Source organism: Lagopus leucura, unplaced genomic scaffold (genome assembly GCF_019238085.1).
Source record: "Lagopus leucura isolate 7727_CA_CO unplaced genomic scaffold, USGS_WTPT01 Super-Scaffold_810, whole genome shotgun sequence".
NCBI classification, from domain to species: Eukaryota; Metazoa; Chordata; class Aves; order Galliformes; family Phasianidae; genus Lagopus; species Lagopus leucura.
The window spans coordinates 8,629,767-8,640,773 of record NW_024962261.1 but is presented as its reverse complement, the minus strand read 5'-3'; the positions used below and the strand labels follow the sequence as shown (position 1 = coordinate 8,640,773).

The 11,007-nt window shown below is 45.3% G+C and overlaps 1 protein-coding gene across 1 annotated transcript; it reads left to right on the top strand.

Moving 5' to 3' along the window:
• The first annotated feature begins 1,356 nt into the window (after positions 1 to 1,356).
• CHRNB3 (cholinergic receptor nicotinic beta 3 subunit) lies at positions 1,357 to 7,513 on the top strand. The gene is made up of 4 exons (XM_042866251.1): positions 1,357 to 1,398; positions 4,864 to 4,973; positions 5,170 to 6,052; positions 7,379 to 7,513. Exons 1-4 carry the CDS (start codon positions 1,372 to 1,374, stop codon positions 7,511 to 7,513), a joined length of 1,155 nt encoding a protein of 384 aa, XP_042722185.1. The 5' UTR covers positions 1,357 to 1,371.
• Positions 7,514 to 11,007: the final 3,494 nt, after the last annotated feature.

Below are 11,007 nucleotides of genomic sequence, written 5' to 3'. Positions count from 1 at the left end.
AGGGACCTCTGGGTCCATCTGGCCCAGTCCTTATTCAGCAGGAACGTCCATAGCAGCGTGCCCAGGCCCATATCCAGATGACTTTTGGAATGCTCTAAGGAGACTCCATCACCTCTGTGAAGAGTGGATGCCACCTCTGTGGCAATGCTCCATCACCTGCATAGCACAGAAGGATCATGCTGTGTTCATGTTTGTCCCCATTGCTTTATGTCCTGTCAGTGGTACCACTGATAAAGAGCCTGGCTCCAGAAGGAGAGCAGGTGAAAATCCATGGACCTGAAATGTCCATAGTTTATTGCTGTTCTTTCTGTCTATCAGCCAGGAATAACCCCACAGCAACCACCATCTCCCCATGACTTCATCTCTCCACAGTAACCCGCAGGTATTTGGAGAACCTGGAGTGTCGTTAGCCAGGATGATCTCCTTGGGCTGTGACATCCCATACCTCCTGCACATCCTTCTCTCTTCCAGATGTGGCTGCCCTTGATTCAGTTGTGGAGAATGAGGATGCGCTCCTGAGACACTTATTTCAAGGCTATCAGAAATGGGTCCGTCCTGTGGAAAACTCCAATGACACCATCAAAGTCCTCTTTGGGTTAAAGATATCACAGCTTGTGGATGTGGTAAGTGCTGTGTCAGACTCAATAAAGCATTGCTTCTCCTGTGGAGAGCCCTGTGCCTTGCTGTGATGCCGATTGTGCTGCTGGCCTTGGCTCCTGACACAACATCCACTGGTCAAGCAACAAAGTACCACCTGGTGTGGTGCCAGGGTAGGACCTCCAGCTGCCCTGGGGCTCCTTCATCTCCCAATAAAGCTGAAGGCCCCCTCCTGCCTGCAGCTCCTGTCATTAAAGCCTTGTCACATCAGAGGCTGTCCCTGGGCCTTGCAGGATAGCAAGGTACAGAGCTGGGTATTGCTAGCCCCAGGCAAGGTCTATCCAGGCCAAAACCAGCAGGTGACTCAGCCACACAGCAGGGGCCTGGGGTGAACCAGACAACCTACGCATGAGCTCACTGTCCCTTTCCCCTCCATCTGTGCAGTGCATGGTGGGGTTTGCACAGGGTGGGAGGGCCAGAGAGTGCCAGATGGCAGCAGTGCTCCTCTTGCTGCAGAGGACGAGTTCTCCTTTTGTGCTTTCTTTACAAGCTTTGTCTTCTCCCTGCTCAGATTCACCTCAGGTTGGGCAGCCTGGGGATGTGAGCCACCCTGCTTTCTGTCCTAGACCTGTCATCTCCTTGTGCCTCAGCACCTGATTCTGTGGGGGCTAAGATAGGTCCTACTGGATCATATGTGGGGGTTGTCTCCTCTGGCTGTCCTGGTATTGCAGGCCTCTCTACCTTGTGTTGCCCTAGGATGAGAAGAACCAGCTGATGACGACCAACGTGTGGCTGAAACAGGTAAATCAGATGGCCTCAGACCTTCCCATCCACTGCAAGGCTGCTCAGTGCTTTGGATGAGGGGCTGCTGCAGCCTGCCACTCTGCCCATCACCATCCATGACAAACTCAGTGCCACGTAGCCCTGCCTGAAGTTCTCCTCTCCATTCAGCCAGTGCCCAAAGAGGAGTAGAGGCAGATATTGAGCTTTCAGGATGCAAGGTACCCTCTTTCTGGACTGCATCCCAGCTATCCCAAGCCATCTATATTCTAGGGAAGCAACATCTCCTGGAACTGTGACAGTTGTTCTGGGATGCTGCCTGTGCGCTGAGGGACTATCCTATCTCAGACTTAGAGGTCATCTGAGCACTCTGTCCCTTGCCCCAGCTAAGACAGTCTTCTTCTTCAGCATAAGTAAAGAGAAAAAAAAAGGTCAGCATGTTAAACCCCCCAGATTAAAATCTGTGGGATTTCTGCAAATTAGTCATAACTGTCTGTCCTGCTTCTGGAAGTAATTTACACAAGAGAAGGAAAAGCTCAAGCTGAACTGTTAGATCTCCTTCACTCCTGAGGAACATTGTATTTGGTTTAGATTACATTGCACTGGTTTATTGACCTTGTGACAATTATTTTAAGTCTCTCAGCCGTGTCAGCATCTATAGATGTGTCAGATGATCTTAGGGAGAGGACACAAAACCAAAGGCTTGCATGGAGTGATTCTGTAAGGAGTAGTTCCCAGACTGCTGGGGCTGGTGGAGAAGTGCAGCTCAGTTTGTTTCCTCAGTTTGATGTCTACAGCCCTGCAGTGATTGAGCTCTGGGATGGTGTGGGATCCTGGACACTGAATGGGTACTATGCAATAAGATGGCCTCTCTCCTGGCCAGTTCCTCTATCCAGGACAAAAAAACTCCAGTGCCCTGGGACAGCCTTCATCCCTCTGTCTGTGTGACATCTCCATAGATGTATTAATGCATTTGAGGCAGTTCTGGTCAGACATTCTGGTCAGGCATGTGACACCTTTTTCTTCACGACATTGACCTGATTTCGAGCCTGTGTCACCATTCACACTGTAGGAAACTAGGTTCTGCTGCAGGTTCCTCTGAGCATGCTGCAGGGCTAGAGCAACGCCACCATCTTCTCCTTGCCTCACAGGTATGAGGAGAAGAAGGAAACCATTTTTTCTTATCCCTCTGCGTTAAAGCATAGATAAAAGAAAGACCTGACCAGGAAGTTGCACTGCAGACATGCTGCTCCCTTGCAGGTGTTTGGAAACCAAGCTCACATTTTAGCCAGGGCAGCTCCCTAGGATAACTGAACACTGAGGTGTTCACACAGGTTTCTGAACTGGGCTCCTGCTGGGTGCTATTCTTTCTAGAACCTCTTCTGAGCATTCTGAGGACTCTCAGATGGGCTATCAAGGAAGTGCAAAGTGCATGAATGTGCAGAGCAGAAAATAAGTGAGACATGGTCATTGGTTTTCACATATGCTGATATCCTCAGGAGAATGGGCTGAGCACTAAATACCCATGGTCTGGCTCTGGTGTTCCATTCTAGGAATCACAGTCTAGGAATCTAGAATTCGCAAAGGCTTAGTGTGAGCTGGTTTCGCATGCAATTCAATACTTAGAATACTGTTAGGAATTGCAAGAACAACAGCTGAGAAAAGATGCCTAAAACTAAGCAGCAATAAAATATCTTTTTGTTTTGTTTAGAGAAAAATGAAGAACATCCAAATCTTTCCAAGGACTCAGAGTTCCTTACTCTGCAGGAGCTGGGGAGGTCAGGGAAGGCTGATAGTCACCTTGGAGGTGAAGGGGGAGTCAGAGATATCATTCCTATGCATGAACTTGGCTTTTCTTAGATGAACAAAGCTCAGATGAAAGGATTTTCTTTTTTTATTTTTCTTTCTTTTTCCTCTCAAATCCAAGTTCTAAAGATGCTGGAAACTGAAGTGGGCTTCCTGGCAAATGTAGAAGGTGCAAAGGAGTTCCAGTGGTTGCTGAGATTTATCTGTTGCTGGGCAAGTTGTAGAATTAATTGCTAAGCTGGGGCCCAAAGTTTCTTGACCTGGCTTCACTGGCTTAACAACCTGAGCCCAGAGGCAGGAGTTTGGCAGAGCTGGTGGAACGGGAGAATAGTGGGGAATCTGGGAAGGCAGGAAGCGGAGAGGAAAAGGCCCTTTACATCTGCTGCTACAGTTCAAGTCAGCATAGCCCATGGGGAGATTCCCATTTTAAACTGTTCATCTTCAAATTCTTCATGCAGTTTATTTTCTGCTCTAGTAAGGAGACACGCAACTATTTGCCTTGCAGACATGAAAGAGCACTTTAGCTTGGAGAGAAATCAATGCAGGGCATGGGGGAGGGAGGATTGCTGCAGATAGACAGAGAATCCAGGCCTTCTGCCAGGCTTAGGAGAGCTCTACCAACCTTGCATCCGTGCATGACCTTGGGCCCTATCTTTCCTTTGCACCTGGAGGAGGAAGGCACTCTCATCTCACCTGGGTCTCTGCTGAGACTCTGGGTTGCTGTAAAGGTCTGAAATAACAAGTGGTATGGTTATGAAAGGCAGGTGGAACTGAAGCAGTAGGAGCAGGCTATATGATAGAAGAAGAAGCAAAGAAAATTGCTTCTAGGTTTGTCCTTAGCTTATGAAGGAAATTGACGTAGGAAAGCTGATCCCTGGGGAGGTCCTAGTGTTGGAGATTGATGGAAAGTGCTTCATTATTTGCTTCATGATATTAGCCACAATCTGCAGATCTTGTTTCCACTTGCTTCCATTCTTGTGAGCAGCTGAAAAACCGTACCATGGAAGAGAAGAGAGAGATGCTTCTTCACTGCACCTCAATTTCTGGGTTGTTGGTGCCACTTTGCTAGGCTCTCTCCAGGTAACAAGACACAATGGTTCAATGTGATGAAAATGGCCAGGACTCTTCTTGCTTTTTGCATTTTTTTTTTAACGTAAAAATGTATCTTCAGAATTGTAACCAAATTCTTTGCAACATGATCATATTAATTTTCCTGTAATGGTATGCCAATCTTTCTCATGAAACAATGATTTGTATTGCAGGGACAGTGTAATTAAGCACATAGAGATAGATGTCATAATGTAGGCACTTCTATAAAAGATCTTGCACACTGACATTACCATTACTGAATCGCAAAATAGCTCAAGTCATCTTTGTCTCCCAGCCAGCACAGGGAAATATCTGTAGGAAAACAGACAGTACTCTCCACAAGTGCCTGCTTCGAGGCTGCCTGGATAGGCTTTTTTACGAGGCTCACCTCTGGCTGAAGGGGCAGTGCTTATGGGGATTAATGTCTTCCAGCCATGCCTGCACGACATCCCTTCTGCAGCTGCTTCATCATATGCCAAGCTCTTCCCTCAGTGCTGTACAATACAGAAAAACAAGGCAGATTGGGGGGGGGAGGAGAAGTAATGAGGCTGCTGGGGGCTGAGCAGGCAGAGAACTGCTGATTCTTTGCAGGAATGGATGGACCACAAGCTCTCCTGGAGCCCAGAGGAATATGGTGGGATCACTGCTATCCGTGTCCCTTCTGAGTCCTTGTGGCTTCCTGACATTGTTCTGTTTGAAAAGTGAGTAGCATGTTTCTTACTCCAGGCTTAGGCTGTAGCATGGATGAGACATGCCAGCTATCATAGAGCTTGCGTGCATTCTTAGAGAGCTGCTTGTGTAGGCAGTATGAATGTTGGCTTTCCTTGCATGGGACTGTGATGGCGTAGCTCTGGGGCACTCTGATCTTGGTACTGTTTCTTTCTGTCTGACTCACAGCGCTGATGGACGTTTTGAAGGGTCCCTGATGACCAAAGCCATAGTGAAATACAATGGAGTGGTGACCTGGACACCACCAGCCAGCTACAAAAGCTCCTGCACGATGGACGTAACCTTCTTCCCCTTCGACAGGCAGAACTGTTCCATGAAATTTGGGTCATGGACATACGATGGCAGTATGGTGGACTTGATTCTAGTGGATGAAAATGTAGACAGGAAAGACTTCTTTGATAATGGGGAGTGGGAGATCTTAAATGCCAAAGGTATGAAAGGCAACAGGAAGGATGGGCTGTACTCTTACCCATTTGTCACTTACTCCTTTGTGTTGAGACGCCTTCCACTGTTCTACACTCTTTTCTTAATAATTCCCTGCCTAGGATTGTCTTTTCTAACTGTCCTAGTGTTTTACCTGCCCTCAGATGAAGGAGAAAAGCTCTCATTGTCCACTTCAGTTCTAGTCTCCCTCACTGTTTTCCTTTTAGTGATTGAGGAAATAATCCCTTCTTCTTCCAAAGTCATCCCTCTGATTGGTGAGTATCTACTGTTCATCATGATTTTTGTGACCCTCTCTATCATTGTGACTGTCTTTGTTATCAACGTCCACCACCGCTCCTCAGCAACCTACCATCCCATGGCTCCCTGGGTTAAAAGACTCTTCCTCCAGAAGCTGCCTCGGCTGCTCTGCATGAAGGGACATGTAGACCGTTATTCTTTCTCAGACACTGAGGAAAAGGAAACCACCTTGAAATCAAAACTCCCAGGAAAGCAGAAACACAAGCAAGCAAAAGATGGAGAGAAGATCGTGATTGCCTTTTTGGAAAAGGCAGCTGATTCCATTCGGTACATTTCCAGGCATGTCAAAAAGGAGCACTTCATCAGGCAGGTAGGTGAAGGGAGGGCAAAGAGGCATCACAGCCTCCTAGTCAGCAGTAACTTCCAAGTTTTTCCTTTTCTGCATGCCCTTCTGACTGCTTCTTCCTCTTGCATTCCTCTTGCACGTGTTTTGGGAGCTTTCCCTGCTGGGTGTGTGAAAGCATGTTACTTCAAGAACAGTGTTGTGTTGTGGGACTCTCTGTTCTTCCCAGATGGAAGGGGGGCAAAGCTGGTTGTCCTGGAGGAATTCCTGTCTTAGGAGTATTTGAATAACCTGGTCTTGGTTAAGATGGGGACAGAAGCAAATCTGGAAAACCTGAGTTGCCATATGCTCTGAAATTGTGTCTTTCACAACTGTTCTGGGCAAGTTTTATGGCAATCACTAGGGCTCAGTCTTGGCCTCCCATCTATTCTGTGTAGTGTATGTGCCCTGTTTTGAGCTGAGGCCTTTATGGCTTGCACTAACAGAAGTTCATTTTAGACACTCTTCTCCTCCATCTTTCTCCTCCCAGCAATTCACCTGGCTATTAACATTGCAAATTTTAGAAGTTAGTTAAGTAACATGTCCATAAACAGTGCACCTCACATAAAGGTAGGATAGCCAAGCAAGGCAACCAGCAGCATATGTAAAGAGAAGAAGTTCTCTTAGCACCCTCCCAGCAAAGGCCAAGGCTTTGTTTAAATTTTATTGATGACATCACAGGGTGAGGAACAGTAAACCAAATGTGCAGTATGTGAGCATGTAGTGTCCGTGACTGAAGTCTTCTCTTTGAGGCTTGAATTATTTAAAAAAAAAAAAAAAAAAAAAGTCCCTTGAATCTGTTTTATAAACAGTGCTTCCATTTATTCAGGGTTGTGCCAGTACACACAGTGCAGAGCCTCCCTCCTAAATGCATGCAGCATGAGCCAGCAGAGCACTTAGGCAAACACAAGCTGGTGGGACCACTTGTACCGCAAGTAACATCTGCGTCAGAGTGCTTTGCTACAGCCAACTCCTAGCCCTCCAAGGGAAATGCTAAAAGAAAACCTAAATCGTTATAAAGACATCTGCAGGTTTCAGTCAGCTGTAAGTTTTTACCTATGCACTTAGCTAAAATCTTTTGCACAGCCTGAAAGAAGTCTAATTATCACGTGCTTATACCATGAAAATGCTCTGGTGTCGTGAGAGACTGGCACGTATGGCTGCTGAAAAGCTGACCCATATTGGTTTCAGGCTACGGCACACTGCAGTCTGATTTTTAAAAGCAGGTTTTTTGGAGTTGAAATATGTTTAGTCATACCAACAATGTACTGGCCTCCTTGCTGTTTCTATCTGCTTTTCCTCTCTCCTTCACAGGTTGTCCAAGACTGGAAATTTGTAGCTCAAGTCCTGGATCGGATCTTCCTGTGGTTATTCCTGGTGGTGTCAGTGGTGGGTTCAGTTCTCATCTTCACCCCTGCGTTACAGATGTGGCTGAATAGCACCTTGTAGAAAACGCTCCCACACTAACATACAGCAAGCCCAATGACGTGGGATAGTGGTGCCTTTGAGACTGGTTTCTGTTCTTCAGGATGGGAAGCAGTGCAAGAGCAAGAGAAGGTGATGTTAGCAACAGGCATTGGTTACTACTTCCTGCATGTGGCTCTGACTGTTACAACCTTGGTGGAGACTGGAGAAGGGCTCGGTGAACAGCAGAATCCAAAATTGAATTGGGGATGCATAAATGAGTTATAAGTATTTTACTAGTAGTTCGGTTATAATACAATATTATTATATTGTTATTTATATTATATTGCCAGGATTATTAGTTATACTTGGGGATAGTAGTTCTGGCACAACCATTATGTGTAATGAGCAGATGTGTCAGTTAAAATACTACTTAATTAAAGAAATTAGAGTATAGTAGCAACATTGTGCTCAGTTCTCAGTGCACAGTAGCAAGTCAGTATTCAGTTTATCTACATTACCAAGTGAAAACCACAAAGTCTTTACAGATAGCTTTTACATGTGTCAGAACTGGCAGTTATATAGCATGTGCATTAGAAAAAAAGCGTGAACAACTTTTAGATGGGATACCCAAAACCTCTACTCTATGGCCATACCTTCAGGACCAGCTCAAGCATGGCAGAACTTAGAACTCAGCCCACCCACTACCAACCTCTACAGCACGCACATTTTGTCTCTCCTCTTGGCCATCAGGAAGTTGCATTATTATAATTCTGTATAGTATTCCTTTTTGCCTCATGCTGTGGAAGATAATTAAAGGCTGAACAAGTGAGGGCTTTTCCCATGCTCCTCCACGTTTGGAAACTATGATTCCCACACCTGCATGTTCACAGGTCTGGAAGATCACCTGGAGGACATCTGCTGAAGGCCCACAACCATGCTGCTCCAAGTGGCAACAAAGATCTTCTAAGTAATTCAGTTGGAGGAGATGCAAGATCATCTGTGGCAAATGAAGCTTGTCACTGGTGCAGAAGTGTTTTTCTCCTAAGAGCTGTGGGGTGTGTTGGCTGCCAGAAGGGTACATCTTTGGTGTTGGCTTGTCCATGTTTCTCAGTCAGTTCAGAATTTCGTTGCTTTGACGCATTTAAATGGAATCCTTCTGCATTATTAGAAGAGAAAATGCACAGGTGAGGGTCTCCTCTACATTCCCTGGGACAATGCTTTGCCATCATTACATCCTTTTGAAAACCTCTCTCAGAATTTGTAGGCATTTTTGAGGCTAACAAGTGGTTGGAAATCCAATTTCTGACAACATAACTGTAAACCTGTTGCTAAAGCTTTAGTTAACCTTGAAACTTTCTCTCTAAGGGTGGAGGTCAGAAGGTGTTCAAAATATCCAAAGGTATTGTTGTGTTGTATGACATGTGCACGCCAGGCTCTGTAAGTTCAGATCATCCCATCTTGTTTCGTCACTGAAGTTCACTTGAGCAAACATAATCAATAAAATTGTGTTTAGTAAATGATTCTCAGAAGTGAGAAGGCTCTTACGTTAGTCTGAAGGTGTTCTTAACTTTTTGCTTTGCCAGTCCAATTTCTAGCCCTCATTAAAAAAACTCTGGTTTCAAATCTATTCAATGCATGATTTTGCTTGTTTTTGGAAAGTACTCGTAACTTTTAACCTGTGTGCATGAGTTTGAGGAGGAAGCTTTCAGAGTTGGCTATTATATTGCAGGATCCCAGAGCAGATCTATTTAGTTTAGCATATTCAGACAGGTGTCTCAGTGTAGACACTGATGTACAGATCTCACACATTAACCTGTTCTTCTTTCCATGCACTGTTCAAATAATTTTGTTACCCTGACCAGTACTGTGAAATATCCATAGGAAAACCTATTTCCAGCAATCAAAGACTGTTGAACTCAAAAGTGATGGATTTTCCCACTGACTGTTAGTGCCAAGGGGCTGCCTATTAGTGATGGTGGATGACAGAATTCTCTTCTGTGTAAGTGCTTCAGGTACTCAGCTGGCAGATGATGCTGTCCTTACCTTGCTTCAATTCAGTTTCCAACCTGCAGACAGCAGACCTCTTTGTATTATGTGACCATATCAGACCTCAAGCTGCTTTTTCCTGTATTGTTTGGGAGGGCTCAGGTGCATGTACTGGGAGAAGTGTGAGTGCTGCACAATCCTCTTGGCTTTTGACCTCTGGTGCTCCTAGCACAGCCCCCAGAACTGCTACATTTTTAGTCTCTCTGCCTATTATTCATGCTGACTGTTTCTGAGCTTCCCTGAATCTTATTCCCTCAGGCCCAGAAATGCATTCAGCGCATCTCACTAAAAAACACAATGTGAAAGGACATCTGTGCAGCACTCCTCCCGCTGGGTTCCTTCCTTCTGCTCCATGTGCCTGTGGATGATGACCTTTCAAATTTAAAATCTTAAAAGAAAACCCAGCCTTCTGCCTTCTCTGCCCAAAGTGTGACATCTTGATACCTGGCTCTGCTTTGCCAGGGATGCAGTGCTGCATGGCAGGACCATATGTATCTTCCATCCACCTGGAGACAAACACGCTAAATTCCTCTGGGCCTTTTCATGAGGGAGAGTTGGAAGGATGGTCTCCCTTGGGAAGAGAATGCGATGAGCTGGCTGAGCTATCTAACTGCTTCTGGGAACAGTATTTTTAAAATAAATTCACAGATGCGAACACTCTCAGGGAAAAAAAGTTGATCGCCGCCGGTGGTATGCTTACTGGTGGAATATATAATCAGCCCTGCATTCACCTCCAGCCATTCTATTATTTTCACTGTCTGTATGGCCACAGGTTCAACAGCAAATGCCGGAAATCAGATGCCTTTCCTGTCGAAATAAAACATTCAGGCACAGAATGCAGCTTTCCTCTTCAAATTCTCTCTCTTTCCCCTTCCATTCTTGCTGATTAATGAGCTAGCACAGAGAGATCATTTGATAACATATCTTAACACATTGTGCTGCAAGCTCTTCAAGTGTGTTCCAGGAGTAATATTTAACTGGCAGGTTGATAAACAATGTATGTTCATACATCTGTCTGACTGTCACTACACTATTACGCAATATTCAGGCAGACTATAGAAGAAAAGATTTTCTTCTAGAAAAGAGTGGCTACATACTTCAAATACGTATTCTTGTCATGCCACTGTTGCCTCTGCCTTATATTTCAGCTTCACTGTCTTTAATACGAGCAGAAAAAGAGTAAAAAGCCAATCAGGGACTTCAGAATGATTCTCTTCTGCCAAGGAACGGTACTGTCTGAAGTAAAGATTGGTGCATGGCACACTCTGAAAACATCGTACTGACACTGCACAGTTAAGACAGCCTATAGCAGAGAAAACCTTTTTACTCTTGAAGCTGTTGTTTGGAATAGCAACGATGCCCTTTAAGAACCCTTAGGTACAAAACCAACAGGGACAAAATAGGCAAAGGGCCTGAGGGCGAAGTGTCCACATAGTTTAGAAACCACATTAGGTGCACAGCTACCAAGTGTTTCAGGATTAAGCTCGTTA